The sequence below is a fragment of the Podarcis pityusensis genome, assembly GCF_964106645.2.
Source record: "Podarcis pityusensis genome assembly, chromosome: 2".
NCBI lineage: Eukaryota > Metazoa > Chordata > Lepidosauria > Squamata > Lacertidae > Podarcis > Podarcis pityusensis.
In genome coordinates, this window is record NC_138029.1 from 121,528,712 (window position 1) to 121,549,223 (window position 20,512).

The 20,512-nt window shown below is 45.5% G+C and overlaps 2 protein-coding genes across 2 annotated transcripts in view; both read left to right on the forward strand.

Moving 5' to 3' along the window:
• LOC308469939 (uncharacterized protein) overlaps positions 1-20,512 on the forward strand; it is an 80,299-nt gene that overhangs the window by 50,140 nt on the left and 9,647 nt on the right. The window lies entirely within an intron of this gene.
• Positions 1,854-18,088, forward strand: LOC308469755 (uncharacterized protein). The gene is made up of 6 exons (XM_080992663.1): positions 1,854-2,161; positions 5,913-6,410; positions 7,292-7,412; positions 11,325-11,407; positions 14,286-14,412; positions 15,768-18,088. Exons 2-6 carry the CDS (start codon positions 5,994-5,996, stop codon positions 16,514-16,516), a joined length of 1,497 nt encoding a protein of 498 aa, XP_080848789.1. The 5' UTR covers positions 1,854-2,161; positions 5,913-5,993; the 3' UTR covers positions 16,517-18,088.

A 20,512-nucleotide genomic window follows, 5' to 3' on the forward strand; every position in this document is an offset into this window, starting at 1 on the left:
ACCGGACAGCCGGCTGCTTGACATCTTTCGGCCACCCTGTGCTCCACAAAGCACTGAGCGCAAGTCTGGGTCCAGGCTTTTTTGAGGGTCAGGGGCAGTGAGAAAACAAAAGTGACCCTTATTTTCTTGCTGCCCCCCCACTTACATCCAGACTTTCTTCCCTTCTGTTGCTGTGTGTTCTTCAAATACAGGGAGGTGACAGGGAAGTGGGACGATGCCCTTCAAGGCTGCTGCTTCTTCCTTTGAACAAGGTCAGCACCCCCACAGAAAGAGGGAAGGCTTGAAGGTGGGGATGCCCTGCTAAATGAAGTTTGGGTACCACTTTGTGTCAGTCTGCGGAGGAGAGCGTGGCTGGGGAAACCCAGCCAGATGGGCGGGGTATAAATAATAAATTCTTCTTATTATAAATTCTTATTATCATAAGCCCTCAGATGTTCTGCAATGGGAGCGCGGAGGGTTCCTCCATCTTTTACACACCTTGCTTTTGTTAACTGAGAAATCTGAGGGCTCCCTTGGACAAAAAAACAAGGACACCAGCCAGGAATACCAGAGCAAAACAGCAGCCAGTAGGCTTGGTCTTTATGGAAGGCTGTCGCAACAGGACTCCCACCTGCCACAAGGTGGAACAAGATGGAAGCCCTGAAAAAAAGAGCCCCCAAACTTTTATTAGCTGCTAATCCCCATGTTAGGTAAAGGTAAAGGGACCCCTGACCATTAGGTCCAGTCGTGGCCGACTCGGGTTGCAGCGCTCATTTCGCTTTATTGGCCAAGGGAGCCGGCATACAGCTTCCGGGTCATGTAGCCAGCAGGACTAAGCCGCTTCTGGCGAACCAGAGCAGGACATGGAAACGCCATTTACCTTCCTGCCGGAACGGTACCTATTTATCTACTTGCTTCGAACCACCGACCTTCTGATCAGCAAGTCCTAGGCTCTGTGGTTTAACCCACAGCGCCACCCGCCCTATAATCCCCATGTTACACCCACCCCCAAACTACATCACTCATACATCATGGTTACATCATGAAAGGGGATGTCTGGTGGCAGTAATCTGAGCATCCTGGACCCTGCCCCATGGTTCTCCTTGCCCTCCACCAAACACCCATCAAGTGTAACAAGAGATATTTACATTTCCCTGTTTCCCAGCCAAGTTAATCACACCCTTTTGTCTTCATGTGGGCTTGTTATGTCTGGAATGGCTACCTGTCTGGCACTCAGGTATCAGGATGTCAGGATTACCACTCAGGCAGAGGCCCTGCTGAGTAGCTGAGCTCACATGTCTATATGAACTTCTGAAGTTTTCCCAGTGAGCCAGTACATAGATACATCTATCAGTGAATTCTTACATTTGGCATCGTGCAGCAAAGGCCCTTTGAATAGATAGGAAGAAACTGTGATGAAGTGTTTTGTAGAGACAAATCACAAAAGTCACAAAGGCGATTGTGCTGATTTTGGTAGTGGGCTGCATGTGCATGATATCTGTTGGAGGGGCAATCCCCCCCCCAACTATACATAAATTCCTGCAACACTTTACACAAAGCAAAAACCCCGGTCTTTCCCCACCTCTAACTCTTTGCTCCCTGCGTCTCCTCGCTGCCAAACCCATTTCACTATGAGCAGAGCAGATAGGCTCCCATATGCAGCTGATCGTAGAGGGTGGGGGAAGAGGCGAGTAGCCCACACTTCCGGTCATGCGGTGTGGGGCAGGAGCATCACGCGCAAGGCTCGGCCCCCAAACCTCTTTGGCACCCCCCCTCTTTATTTTTATTTTTTTGCACGGATGATCCAGAGGCACTGGATGAAACCTGCAGAAACGTGCACCTGGGAGGCTCAGGCACTGTTTTGGGAAGGGCGGGGGGGGGGGGTGGGACAGCTCAGTCGCTAGAGCAGGAGAGTCTTGGGTTCGAGTCCCGCGCTGGGCAAAAGATTCTTGCATTGGGCAGGGTTGGGCTGGATGACCCCGGGGGATCCCTTCCAACTCTACGATTCTTCCTGCGCCTAACCTTCTAAGGGTTAAAGTGAACGGAGCAGGATGCCTAGACGGGAAGGCAGTGGGAGGAGGAGGATGGGGGTGTTTGTGGAGGGGGCCTCCTCCCCTCTGCTTTCCTGCCCGGTTCATCTGTCTCTTGCAAGCGCTGCGTGGGTGGTCCCTTCTGGGATCTGGTGAGCGGGGGCGGGGCGGGGCGGGGGGGCATGCACATTGTTTGTGCATTTGGGTGAAGGGGAGCCCCAGGGCTGTGGGGGAGGGTGCATGGTCGGGGGAGGGGTCAGGCAGGAAAATGACAGCTGGGGTGGGGTGGGGGCTGGAAACCCCCCTGGGGGGATACCCAGGTTCCTACTCTAGCCCAATGGTTGCCATTAATTTGATTTTGAATTGATTTTAGAATGAATTGATTTTAGAATGTATTTCAATTAACTGATTGTGATTTTATGTAAACTGTGTTATTTTTACAGTCCTTAGCCGCTCTGAGCCCGGCTTTGGCTGGGGTGGCAGTATATAAATAATAAATAAATATTATTATTATTACGCCACCCAGTGAATGCAATGCAAAGAAAGGGGAGGTGGATTGTTAACCTATTGGGAGTTCGTGGGGCCCCAGAGCAGCAGGAGAGACCCCCATCCCATTTATCATTTCACCCCTTCCTTCCTTCCTTTCCTCCTTTCTACAGATTTATTTGATTTTCCATGTTAAAATTTACACTCACACCACAACATATTCTATAAAAAAATAAGATTCCCAAGAATCTTCTGAACTTCCCTCCTCTCTCTCTCTCTCTCTCTCTCTTTCCTTCTTTCGTGTGCGGGTGGAGGGAATTTGGAGCAGATAGGCAGCGTCCCCTGATACGGCGTTAAACATGGTCCCAGCGACACGCGGCTCGCTTGTGCGCACTTTCAGATGTGCAACCCCTGACGCGTGGAAGGCGGGGTGGGGGTGGGAAGAGACCTTTTGCCGCTGAACGCAAAGAGCGACTGGAAGCTGGAACCCCCCATTGATTAAAGACAAGGGGCACCAACTGAAATAATAATAATAATAATAATAATATAGTATTTATACCCCGCCTACCTAGCTGGGTTTCCCCAACCACTCTGGGCGGCTTCCAACACAATATTAAAATTTTGTTGTTGTTGTTTAGTCGTTTAGTCGTGTCCGACTCTTCGTGACTCCATGGACCAGAGCACACCACGCACTCCTGTCTTCCACTGCCTCCCGCTGTTTGGTCAAACTCATGCTGGTAGCTCCGAGAACACTGTCCCACCATCTCCTCCTCTGTCGTCCCCTTCTCCTTGTGCCCTCCATCTTTCCCAACATCAGGGTCTTTTCCAGGGAGTCTTCTCTTCTCATGAGGTGACCAAAGTCTTGGAGCCTCAGCTTCACGATCTGTCCTTCCAGTGAACACTCAGGGCTGATTTCCTTAAGAATGGAGAGGTTTGATCTTCTTGCAGTCCATGGGACTCTCAAGAGTCTCCTCCAGCACCATAATTCAAAAGCATCAATTCTTCGGCGATCAGCCTTCTTTTTGGTCCAGCTCTCACTTCCATACATCACTACTGGGAAAACCATAGCTTTTACTATACGGACCTTTGTTGGCAAGGTGATGTCTCTACTTTTTAATATGCTGTCTAGGTTTGTCATTGCTTTCCTCCCAAGAAGCAGGCGTCTTTTAATTTCGTGGCTGCTGTCACCATCTGCCGTTATCATGGAGCCCAAGAAAGTAAAATCTCTCACTGCCTCCATTTCTTCTCCTTCTATTTGCCAGGAGGTGATGGGCCCAGTGGCCATGATCTTTGTTTTTTTGATGTTGAGCTTCAGACCGTATTTTGCGCTCTCCTCTTTCACCCTCATTAAAAAGGTTCTTTAATTCCTCCTCACTTTCTGCCATCAAGGTTGTGTCATCTGCGTATCTGAGGTTGTTGATATTTCTTCCGGCGATCTTAATTCCGGCTTGGGATTCATCCAGCCCAGCCTTTCACATGATGAATTCTGCATATAAGTTAAATAAGCAGGGGGACAATATACAGCCTTGTCGTACTCCTTTTCCAATTTTGAACCAATCAGGTGTTCCATATCCAGTTCTACCTGTAGCTTCTTGTCCCATGTAGAGATTTCTCAGGAGACAGATGAGGTGATCAGGCACTCCCATTTCTTTAAGAACTTGCCATAGTTTGCTGTGGTCGACACAGTCAAAGGCTTTTGCATAGTCAATGAAGCAGAAGTAGATGTCTTTCTGGAACTCTCTAGCTTTCTCAGCGCATGTTTGCAATTTGGTCTCTGGTTCCTCTGCCTCTTCTAAATCCAGCTTGCACTTCTGGGAGTTCTCGGTCCACATACTGCTTAAGCCTTCCTTGTAGAATTTTAAGCATAACCTTGCTAGCGTGTGAAATGTGCAATTGTGCGGTAGTTGGAGCATTCTTTAGCATATTAAAATACAGTAGTCTATTAAACATTTAAAGCTTCCCTAAACAGGGCTACCTTCAGATGACTTCTAGAAGTCTGATAGTTGTTTTTCTCTTTGACATATGGTGGAGGGCGTTCCATAGGGCGGGTGCCACTACCGAGAAGGCCCTCTGCCTGGTTCCCTGTAACTTTGCTTCTCTCAGGGAGGGAACCGCCAGAAGGCCCTCGGCTCTAGACCTCAGTGTCCAGGCAGAACGATGGGGGTGGAGACACTCCTTCAGGTATACTGGGCTGAGGCCGTTTAGGGCTTTAAAGGTCAGCACCAACACTTTGAACTGAACACACTTGTGTTGCTATGGCTATAGTTTATAGACCATGAGATAGCTCAGTCGGCAGAGCATCAAATTTTAGAATCCTAGAGTTGGAAGGGAACCCGGGGGTCATCTAGTCCAACCCCCCCCCACAATGCAGGAAGAGGCAGCTGTCTCTTGAGATTCTTAATCTCAGGGTCGTGGGTTCGAGCCCCACATTTGGCAAAAAGATTCCTGCATTGTAGGGCGTTGGATTAGAGGACCCTACAGTTCTGTGGTTACAGAGTGAGGGTTAAAGGCCTTGGCTATGGACTTGGTGGAAGGCTGAGGGGAGGGGGAAGAGTTGTCAAGGTTGCTGCATCCTCTCAAAAAGATGGGAGGCTTCCAATAAAATCAATCAATCAATCAATCAATCAATCAATCCATGGCCTTCATGTGGAGGAATCTCCCTCCATTATTTGTTGTGGGACTTGACATACAATTCACCTGCTTCTCCTTCCTTGGGAAGAGCTGTTTGAAAGCCAAACTCACGCTGGTTTCCTGCGGGAAAATCTTCCAGCCCTGACAATGCAATAATTCTGGTCTTGTAGTAAGGTTAAAGCTTATTGGGAAATGATATGTAATGAATTGAAAAGGATGTTCAAAATAACTTTTTTTTTTAAAAAACCCCCAGCAGCTTTTCTTTTGGGAATTATAGGGACAGAACTACATAAATTGTATAGAAATTTATTTATGTACACGACTACAGCAGCAAAAATGTTACTTGCCCCAAAATGGAAAGAAGCAGAAGTTCTAGAAAAGGAAGAGTGGATATAAAAACTTATGGAGTATGCAGAAATGGTGAAACTTACCAGAAGAATAAGAAATCAAGATAACAAACTTCTTATAAAAGATTGGAAATGGTTCATTGAATATTTACAGATCAATTGTAAACAGATAAAAACATTAGCAGGATTAATGTAACAACCTGCAGTTTTATAAGAGTATATATTTACAGAAGATAAATAAATGCACAAGTAAAATGAACTTGAAGATGCAGAAGACATTAAAAAAAATAAGGGACCGCAGAAAGAGGGGAAGGAAGTCACAACCTGGAAATGTTAAATAGATTGTAAAACTAATAAAATGTATATATTTGAAAAAATATAAATAAACAAATAAGACAATGCAATAATTCTCTAAAAAGACAATGTGCTGGCTTTGCAGGAATTGGTGTAACACCTCTGGTCAGCACAGTTTTTGAAGAAGAAGGAAGATTCGGAATCTTCTTTGGAGCCCAGATCAGTGATGGACAAGCAAGACTTAGCTGGGCCTACAAGAAGAAGAGTGTCTGATGACTTCAACATTGGGAACAGTGGAGAATTTTTGGAAAGAACCACACAGGAGATCCTGGGCGAGGAGGATGCCCTCAGCTCAGATGTTCAGCGCCAGAAGTTCAGGCATTTCTGCTACCAGGAGGCTGAGGGACCCCGAGAGGTTTGCAACCGGCTCCACCGCCTTTGCCGTGAGTGGCTGAAGCCAGAGCGACACACGAAAAATCAGATCCTGGACCTGGTGATCCTGGAGCAGCTCCTGGCTGTCCTCCCCCCGGAGATGGAGAACTGGGTCAGGGAATGTGGAGCGGAGACCAGCTATCAGGCAGTGGCCCTGGCTGAAGGTTTCCTTCTGAGCCGGGCAGAGGACCAGAAGCAGGAAGAGCAGCAGGTGAGAGCTTTATATCCTAATTTTTAGGGGGCAGGAGTGTGAGGGAGGGTACCTCATAATTGTTTTTGCCGGAAAAGAAATCACATATAGATTGCGAGTTTCCTTGGGCGTGGAGACTCCAGAATGTTTCTGTGTCATTTGGTGGAATTTTATTTTCTAGGCTTTGGATTTTGATGCTCAGTATTTGCTATCCAGGCAGCTCAGGAAATATTGGTGTCTTGATAAATATTGGTGTACCACCACTATTTAGTGATTGAGTGCATGATATATACAAAAGGTTGTTGAGTTTGTTTTTTTTCCTTTGGTGAGAGTTGTTTTGGGGCTTTTCTTGGATTTTTAAAGCATTTTTTAATACAGTGGAACCTTGGTCTTTGAACTTCTCCGTAGTCAAATGTTTCAGTTCCCGAACCTCAAAAACCTAGAAGTAATTGCTCCGGTTTTCAAATGTTTTTCGGAAGCGGCTTCCGTTTTGAGTTTCGTTAATGTATTGAGGCTTCCGCTTTTCGGTTTTCGAACGTTTCAGAAGTTGAACAGTCTTCTGGAACAGATTACGTTCGGAAACCAAGATTCCACTGTATAAAAAATCGCCGTGCTTGCCATACCCGTCCGGGTTTCCCTGGACATTTTGCCAGTTTAGCAAAAATCCGCCCGGACGTCATTTTGCAGCCCAATTCCAGGATATATCCGGGAAAACCAGGATGTATGGCAGGCCTGTAGTACCCTGCTATTTGGGTTGTTAATAATGTCAATAAGAAGAATAATAATTCATGTACGGAAACCCCGCTTCCCGTCATTTGCCAACCTTTTCCGAAAGCATCCCAAGCCTTTTCCTCTGATATTCCTTTTCTAATCCTGCTCCCCATCCCCTGTTTCTGGCAAAGGGCCTGTTTGCAGAAGGGGCCGCTGGTTTCCCTGAGGCAGAGAAGATGCCTTTGGACGCCAGAGGGAGTCCCCTGAGATGGATGGTCGTGCAGGAGGGGGAACAAGGTGCCGCCGTACCGGGTAAGGATTAACAAGGCAGGCTTGAACTTGGCCTGACCCGTTGCTATGCAATAAGAGGAGGAGTTTGGATTTGATATCCCACTTTATCACAACCCGAAGGAGTCGCAAAGCAGCTCACATTCTCCTTTCCCTTCCTCCCCCACAACAAACACTCTGTGAGGTGAGTGAGGCTGAGAGACTTCAGAGAAGTGTGACTGGCCCAAGGTCACCCAGCAGCTGCATGTGGAGGAGCGGAGACGAGACTACCGCTCTTAACCACTACACCACACAGTGGATGCAATAAAGACAGGGCAGCCCAACCTCTCAGACCATGTGGGCTGCAAGAATACTTTGACATGACACAGGGAGTGAAGACAAAATTTGATGCCGCCTCTCCAGGTGGCCCTGTGGGTTAAACCACAGAGCCTAGGGCTTGCCGATCAGAAGGTCGGCGGTTCGAATCCCCGTGACGGGGTGAGCTCCCATTGCTCGGTCCCTGCTCCTGGCAACCTAGCAGTTCGAAAGCATGTCAAAGTGCAAGTAGATAAATAGGTACTGCTCCGGCGGGAAGGTAAACGGCGTTTCCGTGCGCTGCTCTGGTTCGCCAGAAGCGGCTTAGTCCTGCTGGCCACATGACCCGGAAGCTGTCTGCAAACGCCGGCTCCCTCGGCCAGTAAAGCGAGATGAGCGCTGCAACACCAGAATCGTCCACGACTGGACCTAATGGTCAGGGGTCCCTTTACCTTTTACCTCCAGCCCTAGGACCTCCCTCCCAAAGCTCAGCAACTCACTTACCCAGTTTTGGGAAGACAGTGGAGAGCTGGCGAATGTCAAATGCTGCTGAGGGCCACCAAAAAAGGCCTCAAGGGCCACATGAGGCCTTCGGGCCATGCATTGGACCACCCTGCTTTAAAGGGTTTCGGGGCAGGGGGAGGCACTTTCCTCCAGTACTCTTCCACAGTGCTACATAGTCCTGCTCTATTCTGCCTTGGTCAGACCACACCAGGAATTCTGTGTCCAGTTCTGGGCACCACAATTTAAAAAGGATGTTGACAAGCTGGAATATGTGCAGAGGAAGGTGACCAAGATAATAATAATAAAATAATAATAATAATAATTAATTATACCCCGCCCATATGGCTGGGTTTCCCCAGCCACTCTGGGTGGCTTCCAACAGAACACTAAAATACAATAACCTATTAAACATTAAAACATTAAAAGCTTCCCTTCACGGGGGTGGGTGGGAGACCTTTTGCCGCTGAACCCAAAGAGCGACTGGAAGCTGGAACCCCCGTGGATCGAAGACAAGAGGCGCCCACTGAAAAAATAATAATAATAACAATGATAATAATTTATTATTTATACCCCACCCACCTGGCTGGGTTTCCACAGCCACTCTGGGCGGCCTCCAACAGAATATTAAAAGACAGTGGTCTGTTAAACATTAAAAGCTTCCCTAAACAGGGCTGCCTTCAGATGTCTTCTAAAAGTCTGGTAGTTGTTTTTCTCTTTGACATCTGGTGGGACGGCGTTCCACAGGGCGGGCGCCGCTCCTGAGAAGGCCCTCTGCCTGCTTCCCTGTAACTTGGCTTCTCGCAGCAAGGGAACCCCAGAAGGCCCTCGGCGCTGGACCTCAGCATCCGGGCAGAACGATGGAGGTGGAGACGCTCCTTCAGGTATACTGGACCAAGATGATCAAGGGTCTGGAAACCAAGTCTTAGGAGGAATGGTTGAAGGAGCTGGGTATGTCTAGCCTGGAAAAGAGGAGACCGAGAACAGATATGATAGCCATCTTCCAATATCTGAAGGGTTGTCACGTGGAGGAGGGAGCATGTCTCCTGCTCTGGAGGGTAGGACTCGAACCCATGGCTTCAAGTTACTGACAAAACTTCCTGACAGTGAGTTGGCAGTGGAATGGACTCCCACGAGGGTGGTGGACTCTCCTTCCTTAGAGGTTTTTAAGTGGAGGCCATCTGTCATGGATGCTTTAGCTAAGTTTATTCCTGCATTGCAGGGGGTTGGACTAGATGACCCTTGGGTCCCTTCCAACTGGACCCACGTACCTACGGGACCGCCTCTCCTGGTATTCCCCGTGGAGGACCTTAAGGTCCACAAATGACAACACCTTGGAGGTCCCAAGTTGCAAGGTGGTTAGATTGGTCGCAACTAGGGCCAGGGCCTTTTCAGTACTGGCCCCAACTTGGTGCAATGCTCTGTCACAAGAGACTAGGGCCCTGCGGGACTTGACATCTTTCTGCAGGGCCTGCAAGACAGAGTTGTTCCGCCTGGCCTTTGGTTTGGACTCAGTCATCATCATCATCATCATCATCATTTTTATTCGACCGTCAGTCAGAAAAAAGTACATTTTATCAATACACAGTTAAAACATCCAGGAAGATTTTAAAACTTAGCCAACACTAAAATGGGCTAAACAGATAGCCCCATATCAATACAGTCAATTATAGTCTTGCGACGCTTAAAAGCTAAAAAGAGAAATTTGGCCACCAAGGAAGGTATAGCTCTAGTGGCGTTATTCAGCAAGTGTAAAACCTGGTTTTCTCCGGGTAGGAAGCTGAATTGACATAGGAGAGGGTCTATAAAATTTTGTCTAAGCTCTGCATAAGAAGGGCAAGTCAAAAGAATATGTTCAGTGGACTCAACCACACCCATGGCACAATGACAGGTTCTCTGGGCGTATGGTACCCCCCTGTACCTTCCCCACAATATCACAGAGTCAAGGACATTTAATCTGGCCGCTGTAAGAAGTCTACGGTATTCCACATAGTGGATTTCTGCAAGGTAGGGGGCTGGTATGGTCCGATAAATCTGGTCCCCTAGGAACATCCCTGGTTTTACCTGGGCTATGTCCTCTTGTCTGGCAATGTCACTCAGTCTCCGGGAATTCACAGCTCTAGCTTGATTGTACGTCATAGACTCAAAGTAGAGGTGAGACAATCCGCAGGATTGAACCTCATTAGTGACCTCCCTTTCCCACGATGATTGGAAATCGTCCCTCAATATCAAGGGGGCAATACCCACTGGTTTAAAACAAAGCTTGAGCCATAGCCAGAGCTTCGTCTTCAAGGCCACATACCGTAGGGCTTGCCAGCCGACCTCTAATCTCATAACCGCACCTGCTACCGAGGGGGGAATCCTAAGGATGGCTCTAAGGAATCTCGTTTGGATAGAATCCAGTTTCAAAAAATCCCTACGGGAGCCTAAAGAAATGGCCACCAAAAGAAGGGGGAGGACTTTCATTTGAAAGAGTCTCAAAGCTATCTTCACTGATTGAGCCTGATTCTTAGCATATAGAGATCTAATCTGGATGGCTGCTTTAGATGCGTTAGTTGTTATATACTCTCTATGGGCCAGAAAAGACCTATTTGACCGTATTACTTGTCCCAGATATTTAAAGCAGTTAACCTGCTCTAGGGGGGTCCCGTTCATCGACCATCGATGGAGTCTCGGTCGGGCAGAGAAGACCATGATCTTGGTTTGGACTCAGTCTGATCCTTATGTTTCCCTCCCCTTCTGGTTTTGATCTATGGGCTACTATTAAAATGAGGCTGCATTTTAAATTGTATTTTTAACTTGTATTTTAAATTGGCCTCTCTCCCCCATTATGTTTTTATTGAAATTTTGCTGTTATTAGCTGCCCTGAGCCTGGCTCTGGCAGGGGAGGGTATAAATAAAATATTATTATTATTATTATTATTATTATTATTCCACATGGAGGAAAATGCTTGATTTGTCAGTAATGGCTTACAAGGAGTGGAGATGAATAAAAAAAAGTGGGGTCCAAAACATTCAGAGTGTATAAAATGAGTGAGACAATCTGTAAACTTACCTCAGTTCTGTATTTTCGACATGTGGCTCTTGGCCTCTGAGGCAAACGCCTGCTGATGTCTCTTTCTCCCTCCTTGTCTCTCCCAGGTGATGGAATGATGCTGGAAGGACCATCTCAGCTGCATCTTCCTTCTGGCAGAGGGGAAGCAGTTGCCATGGCAACAGATCAGGTAGGGGAAAAGAAGGGCTGGGGGGGGCAGGCCCTCTGCCCGCTGCCACCTCCCTGGGCCTGACAGAATCTCTCTCCTTCCCTTTTATTCTTCATTTGACGAAGGCTGTGGGTGCCCATCAGTAAGGTTTAAATCCTTATTTCATTTTTAGAAATAAAGTGATACGGGGGGGGGGGAGGGGAGAAAGTTAAGGGGCGAAAAGAACCACGATGTGTTTAAGAAAGAGAAACAAAATGAGTTAAAAAAAACAAAGCCAAATGTCATATACTCCCATACATTCTTATATAAATTGATGCTGTGTTATTATCCTCGCTTTTCTTGGTTTTTTAAAATATTTTTTTTTTAGTTTTACATAAAGTTGTACACAATAAACATAGCCAATCCGGGGGAAAAATAAAAAGAGGTTCTTTCAAACCTTCAGACCTCCTTCCCTCCCTCCAGGGGTTCCATTTCTTAAAAATAAAAATAAAAGAATTCCTGCATCATTTATCGTTATCTATCTGTGATATAATCATAGTAACCAAAGTTCATGTTACTTTACAAGTGTCATTGCATTCCTGCCAAAGATTTCAACTGCCTACAGTGGTCTTTCGAATATATTAAAAAGGTTATTCCAGTCTTTTGAAAATACTTGGTCTTCCTGGCTGCTGATCTCTCCCGTCACGTCTTGCCATTTCTGCATATTCTATCAGCTTGGCCTGCCAGTCTTCTCCTTCTTTCCATCTCTGGGCCAGAAGCATAATAATAATAATAATAATAATAATAATAATTTTATTAATTTAATTATTTATACATACATACATACATACATACATACATAGCAAGGTTATGCTTAAAATTCTACAAGGCAGGCTTAAGCAGTATGTGGACCGAGAACTCCCAGAAGTGCAAGCTGGATTTAGAAGAGGCAGAGGAACCAGGGACCAAATTGCAAACGTGCGTTGGATTATGGAGAAAGCTAGAGAGTTCAAGAAAGACATCTACTTCTGCTTCATTGACTATGCAAAAGCCTTTGACTGTGTCGACCACAGCAAACTATGGCAAGTTCTTAAAGAAAAGGGAGTGCCTGATCACCTCATCTGTCTCCTGAGAAATCTCTATGTGGGACAAGAAGCTACAGTTAGAACTGGATATGGAACAACTGATTGGTTCAAAATTGGGAAAGGAGTACGACAAGGCTGTATATTGTCTCCCTGATTATTCAACTTACATGCAGAATTCATCATGCAAAAGGCTGGGCTGGATGAATCCCAAGCTGGAATTAAGATCGCCGGAAGAAATATCAACAACCTCAGATGTGCAGATGACACAACCTTGATGGCAGAAAGTGAGAAGGAATTAAAGAACCTTTTATTGAGGGTGAAAGAGGAGAGCGCAAAATATGGTCTGAAGCTCAACATCAAAAAAACGAAGATCACGGCCACTGGTCCCATCACCTCCTGGCAAATAGAAGGGAAAGAAATGGAGGCAGTGAGAGATTTTACTTTCTTGGGCTCCATGATAACGGCAGATGGTGACAGCAGTCACGAAATTAAAAGACGCCTGCTCCTTGGGAGAAAGGCAATGGCAAACCTAGACAGCATCTTAAAAAGCAGAGACATCACCTTACCAACAAAGGTCCGTATAATTAAAGCCATGGTCTTCCCAGTAGTGATGTATGGAAGTGAGAACTGGACCATAAAGAAGGCTGATCGCCGAAGAATTGATGCTTTTGAGTTATGGTGCTGGAGGAGACTCTTGAGAGTCCCATGGACTGCAAGAAGATCAAACGTATCCATTCTTAAGGAAATCAGCCCTGAGTGCTCACTGGAAGGACAGATCGTGAAGCTGAGGCTCCAAGACTTTGGCCACCTCTTGAGAAGAGAAGACTCCCTGGAAAAGACCCTGATGTTGGGAAAGATGGAGGGCGCAAGGAGAAGGGGACGACAGAGGACGAGATGGTTGGACAGTGTTCTCGAAGCTACAAACATGAGTCTGACCAAACTGCGGGAGGCAGTGGAAGACAGGAGTGCCTGGCGTGCTCTGGTCCATGGGGTCACAAAGAGGCGGACACGACTAAACGACTAAACAACAACAACAACAACAACAACAACTACATACATACCCCGCCCATCTGGCTGGGTTTCCCCAGCCACTCTGGGTGGCTTCCAACAGAATATGAAAATACAATGGTCTATTAAATATTAAAAGCTTTCCTAAACAGGGCTGCCGTCAGATGTCTTCTAAAAGTCTGGTAGTTGTTTTTCTCTTTGACATCTGGTGGGAGGGCAGTTCCACAGGTTGGGTGCCACCACCGAGAAGGCCCTCTGCCTGGTTCCCTGTAACTTGGCTTCTCGCAGGGAGGGAACCGCCAGAAGGCCCTTGGCATAGGACCTCAGTGTCCAGGCAGAATGATGGGGGTGGAGACGCTCCTTCAGGTATACAGGACCGAGGCTGTTTAGGGCTTTAAAGGTCAGCACCAACACTTTGAATTGTACTCGGAAACGTACTGGGAGCCAGTGTAGGTCTTTCAAGACCGGTGTTATGTGGTCTTGGCGTCCGCTCCCAGTCACCAGTCTAGCTGCCGCATTCTGGATTAGTTGTAGTTTCAGGGTCACCTTCAAAGGTAGCCCCATGTAGAGCGCATTGCAGTAGTCCAAGCGGGAGATAACTAGAGCATGCACCACTCTGGCGAGACAGTCTGCGTGCATACATTGATGTTAATAGCCTGCTACTTCCTGTATGAACTCATATTCCAAATGTTGTCAGATTTTATCCTGGTTTAAAATCCTGGACAATAGAACCCGACCATCTTTCCCTTGTCTAGCCTTCTGGATTTTGCTGGTAGATCATGTTTATGTTCCCTTTAAAGAGGAACATGTAAGTCTTTCTCTTTTAGGGTCCCGTGTCGTTCCAGGATGTGGCTGTGCATTTCACTGAGGAGGAATGGGCTCTGCTGGATCCTGACCAGAGAGGGCTACACAAGGAAGTCATGGAGGAAAACTGTAAGGTCATCATCTCCCTTGGTGAGGCTCTGTGTTTCTCTCGTGTTTCTGAGGTGATCCTGAAGCCATCCAGTATTTGGCTTGGATTTTATTATCTGTTTTGTGTTCTTATTTTGTATTTTAATATCATAGCTGTCAACGTTTCCCTTTTGTTAAGGGAAATTCCATTATTCTGAATAGGATTCCTTGCAAGAAAAGGGAAAAGTTGACAGCTATGTTTAATATTATGGAACTCCTGAAGAGCTTTGGGTAAAGGGCGCTATTCAAATTTTAATAAGCAAGTACAATCGTACCTTGGTTTTCAAACAGAATGCATTCCGGAAGTCCGTTCGACTTCCGAAACGTTTGGAAACCAAGGCACGGCTTCCGATTGGCAGCAGGGGTGTCCTGCAGCCAATCGGAAGCCGCAGAAGTTGCGCCAGGTGTTCGGCTTCTGAGGCGTTTGGCTTCTGAGTTCAAAGTTGTTCGTGAACTAAGCTGTTTGAAAACCAAGGTACGACTGTAAATAAATAAAAATTCAGATGTTTCTGGATTTCACCTCCTGCCATCCCAGACTATTGATCCTTTTAACGTTTTTATGGTTTTATTGTTATGGCTTTGTTTTCATTTCTGCAAACTGCTTTGATATATCTTTTGTAATGATACAGTGGTACCTCGGGTTACAGAGCTTCAGGTTACAGACGCTTCAGGTTACAGACTCTGCTAACCCAGAAATAGTACCTCTGGTTAAGAACTTTGCTTCAGGATGAAGTGGCAGCGGGAGGCCCCATTAGCTAAAGTAGTACCTCAGGTTAAGAACAGTTTCAGGTTAAGAACGGATCTGCGGAATGAATTAAGTTCTTAACCCGAGGTACCACTGTACTGCACTATATAAATATAGATACATAAATCAATATAAAATCTGTTTTAAAGTCCTTAAAGGACTTAAAGGTAATGTCCAAAACGTTACTTATTTATTTATTCTAAAAAGTGGAAAACAACAACAACCCATAAAAATCAGCATAAACTAACAGATTGGACATTTCTTGTGCTTTAGAATCTCATGCCCCATCCTGCCCCACTGCTGGCATGTATAAATGCTAAAATTCAAACTTTATACATTAGTTTTTCTATAGTTCTGTAATTCCACTTTTCCATATAAATGAAAAGCCTAATTGAATTATTTTTTAAAAATATTGCAAAATGGGGATTTTGTTAGATAGGATTATATATATATATATATATATAAACCCATAGTTGCAAAACAACATCAGAAATGACATTCAGTTTTGTAAATTGCCGTCCTATCTTGCCTCAGATGTTTCAGGCATTGCAATATATACTATGTGATTTGGGGCTCCATTTCTATCTCAGTCTCTTTCCTGTTTCCATTGCAGCAGGTGGAAAGGGTTTTCAGCGCGGTTCCAGCCCCACCACGCCTCAAAGGACGCCTACAAATGACAAACCATATCAGTGCCAGGAATGTGGAAAGAGCTTCGCTCACAAGTGGGTTCTCACTAATCATCAAAGAATTCACACAGGGGAGAAACCATACAAATGCTTGGAGTGTGGAAAGTGCTTCACTCGGAAGGTGAACCTCATCCCTCATCAGAGAATCCACACAGGGGAGAAACCATACCAGTGCTTGGAATGTGGAAAGACCTTCAGGCAGAAGAGATATCTCACTTCACATCAAACCATTCACACAGGACAGAAATTATTTCAGTGCTTGGAGTGCGGAAAGAGCTTCAGGCACAATATAACTCTAACGAATCATCAAAAATTTCACACGGGAGAGACGCCGTATCAATGCTTCGAGTGCGGAAAGAGCTTCATCAGTATTTCCCACCTTACGTCCCACCAAACACTTCACACAGGGGAGAAACCGTATCAGTGCCCCGAGTGCGAGAAACGCTTCACTCAGAAGAGTCACCTGACCTCTCACCAAACAATTCACACAGGGGAGACGCCATATAAATGTTCGGAGTGTGGGAAGTCCTTCCGTCTCAGCAGATACCTCACTTCTCATCAGAGAATCCACACAGGGGAGAAACCGTATCGGTGCTCAGAGTGTGGAAAGAGCTTTGGTGAAAAGAAAACATTAGCTTCTCATCAAAAGAATTCACACCCCGGGGAAACCATGTAATTGATCAGAGAGTGGAAAATACTTCTGTCCGAACAGTAATCTCATCATTTGTAGACTGTCACCATTGGAGATACAATAAAAAGTTGTTTACAAAAACAACAACCCAAAAACCAATGATCTCATCAAATAATTCACCAAGCAGAATCCATATCAAGATCACCTCAGCATTACTGCACACCTTCAACGTCATTGAAGAATCTACGCAGGAAGAGACTAATCCTTTATTCAGAAGATGCACCTCACTCTTCCGCACTCAGGAAAAACTGTAGAACGAGATTCTATCACTCACTGTAGAAATGAAAGCCAGGCAAGGAGTCAAATTGATGTGCTGACAACAAAGAAACCCGTTTTTAAAAAATTGATTTCCACTTGCTTTAGTAACATAGAGAGAAATTATGGTCTATAGGTAATTGATTGGTGGTCCAAAATGTGGTATAAATCGTGACAGGGGATAGCTCCTGCTAGGCTTCCACTCGTCCCCGCACAATGTCCCGCCAAAGTCTTTTTGGGAATTTAAGGTCACCTTCCGAGGTGGGATATGAGTAACTACTAAGCAGAAATGCTGTTTGCTCAGGTGAGTTTGTCTAGAGTGGAGGGAAAGGAGGGAAAGTGAAGAAACAGGCAGAGGAAGGAAAGGGTGTGTGGATTTGCTGAGTGTGTGAGATAGATCTTAAACACACACAAAACACATGCTCATTCATTCTCTCTCTCTCTCTCTCTCTCTCTCTCTCTCTCTCACACACACACACACACACACTATCATGCGTGGAGAGTCCGCCTCCTGCTCCAGTAACTTCACAGATAATAATTAACAAGCAGTTTATATTTTATAGTTCTTTTATTCAGGCATCAGCTTGCAAGCAACAATCCACATCCCTCCCCAAGGAGAGCAGTTGGCTTCTCTAAATCCTCCTGCTTCCGTCTTCCGCAGCAGCCGAGGTGCAACGGGAAATTCCTCCTCTTTTCTGCGTCCCCAGAGTTGTCCGTGACTGGACCTAATGGTCAGGGGTACCTTTACCTTTATAAGACCGACAACCGACCTCAGCAGAGCCAGCAGGGGGATTTAAATTTTTTTTGCTTGAGGCAGAATAGGAAATGGGGCCCGGCTCCCTAAGTCAAAGTGTGGAATATCCAAAGCTAGGGAAGTTATTCTAGCCCCTCAGGCACAAGATCCCACAAGTGTCTCTTCCCCCTCCATGCCAGTAAAATAAAACTACATGACCATACATTTGCTGCCTTGTCAATCGTGCCCCAAATCATCAGTCTCCGCCCAACCGTCCAATGGTAGGGCTGGTCCTGCCCATCAGGTTCTCCCCCCCCCCCCCCGATTTACCATTCCATCAGGCTAGACTGGAGAGAAGAGGCTTCCTATTGGCTCAGCTTTTGGCACTGGTCATTACAAGGAGACTGCAATTATGCTTGAATGTGCTTTTCTCCTCCTCCGTCCTGATCCTTTTTCTTTTTGTGTTGTGTCTTTTAGATTGTTAGCCTGAGTTGAAGGACTGTTTGAAAGCAGGGTAAAAAAAATGCTTTAGATAAGCAAGTAAAAAATAAAATAAACGGTGTACATTATGCCTGTGTATATTAGCAATTGGTTTTCTCCAAACCTGTTTGATCTCTTAACCCATTTCCCTTTGCCAGCCGATTCGAAAGGTAAAAAAATTGTGTGCGTGCACATTTCTTCAGATACCAAATATCTGAAGAAGTATGCATGCACACGAAAGCTTATACCAAGAACAAACTTAGCTGGTCTCTAAGGTGCTACTGGACAATTATATATATATATATATATATATATATATATATATACACACACATATATATAGTGGTATCTTGGTTTACATACGCTTCAGGTTACATACGCTTCAGGTTACAGACTCCGCTAACCCAGAAATAGTGCTTCAGGTTAAGAACTTTGCTTCAGGATGAGAACAGAAATTATGCAGCAGGAGGCCCCATTAGCTAAAGTGGTGCTTCAGGTTAAGAACAGTTTCAGGTTAAGTACGGACCTCCGGAACGAATTAAGTACTTAACCTGAGGTACCACTGTATATCTATCGACTGCATCAGACCAACATGGCTATCTACCTGAATCTCGATCCTAAAAGGTATAGATAGCCTGGTTAATATTCAGACCAGGCTGTAGCATCACATAGCATTTCTTATTTATCCCTATTAAATGATACTATGTGATTATTGCCCGTGAGATCTTCGCTTCAATATATTCCACCGTTTCTCCGTTTTTCAAATCAGATGTTTGAAAGGATTGGTTCTCAGGTGGCTGACTGATCCGCTCGGGTGGATGGATGCACATAGACTCCACTGGGGTCTGAACTTGCGGCAGTGATTGCTGGCCCATTTAGGGAAGTGGGGCAGTGCCAGTGGTCTAACTTGGCATGATATGGCAGCTTCCTGAGCTCCTGATGTTGGAAGACCCCAAGGGAGACAAAAGCCCTTTTGACAGCACAGAGTTGAGGTCATTCGCTCCCAATAGAGGAAGATTTCCCAAACTTGGGCCTTCAGTTGTTTCTGGACTACAGTTCCCATCATCCCTGACTGCTGGTCCCTCTAGTTAGGGAAGATGGGAGTTGTAGTCCAAACAGCTAGAGGAGACCCAAGTTTGGGGATACCCTGCACTAGATGCAGGAAGCAACAACAACAACAACTTATTTATACCCGCCCATCTGGCTGGGTTTCCCCAGCACCGCTGGGCGGCTCCCAACAGAATATTAAAAACACAATAAAACATCAAACATTAAGAACTTCCCTAAAGAGGGCTGCCTTCAGATGTCTTCTAAAAGTCAGATAGTTGTTTATCTCCTTGACATCTGATGGGAGGGCGTTCCACAGGGTGGGCACCACCACCAAGAAGACCCTCTGCCTGGTTCCCTGTAACCTCACTTCTCGCAGGGAGGGAACTGCCAGAAGGCCCTTGGAGCTGGACCTCAGTGTCTGGGCTGATCGATGGGGGTGGAGACGCTCCTTCAGGTATTCAATAAGTTGATGGTACCAGTGACTACAGATGGGCGGCATATAAATAATAAAGATATTATTATTACTGTTATTATGACTACTACTATAACCACGAGGGCTGAGCTCTGCTGCTCCACTGTGCCAAGGCTTCTTTTCCTCCCCACAGGAATTTTTATTAATTTTTCCACAATAAAATAAAATTATATCTAGAAAAAATGACAGAACAAAAATGAAAAATGAAAGAACAAAAGTAAAGAGAGGAATGCAAAGGAATGAAGAAAAATAATAATAATAATAATAATAATAATAATAATAATAATTTATTTTCAGTATACCCTGTCCATCTGGCTGGGTTTCCCCATCCACTCTGGGCGGCTTCCAACAAAACACTGAAATTCAATAACCTATTAGACATTAAAAGCTTCCCTAAACAGGGCTGCCTTCAGATGTTTTCTAAAAGTTTGGTAGTTGTTTTTCTCTTTGACATCTGGTGGGAGGGCGTTATTATTTAGATATAATAAAACAAACTAATATAATATAAGATAATAATATTGTGTGTGAGTGTGTATTCCTCTATGTGTTTTTTTTATTAATTCTAGAGGGATACACCCACCCACCCAAATATTATATTATATTATATTATATTATATTATATTATATTATATTATATTATATTATATTATATTATATTATATTATATTATATTATATTATATTATATTATATTATATTGTTTGTTTTATTATTTCTAGAGGGGGATCTCCCCCCCCCATTCTAATTAAACCCTGCGCAACGGCTTTTGTAGAGTTAAAACGAGGCGGCCTTCGTTTCCTAGAGAGGACGCGAATGTGGCGAGGAAGGGAGGTGCGGGGTCGCGAGGTCCTCCAGAGCCAACGCTCTTCCCTCCTGCCCAGTCCACCCCAGTGCGCATGCCCGGTCCTTCCAGTGGCTTTTTCTGCCTCTTCCCGAGGGGCTTCGGGGACCTGGTGAGCTCCCGCGCACCCACCTCCTCTGGCCCCGGGGCA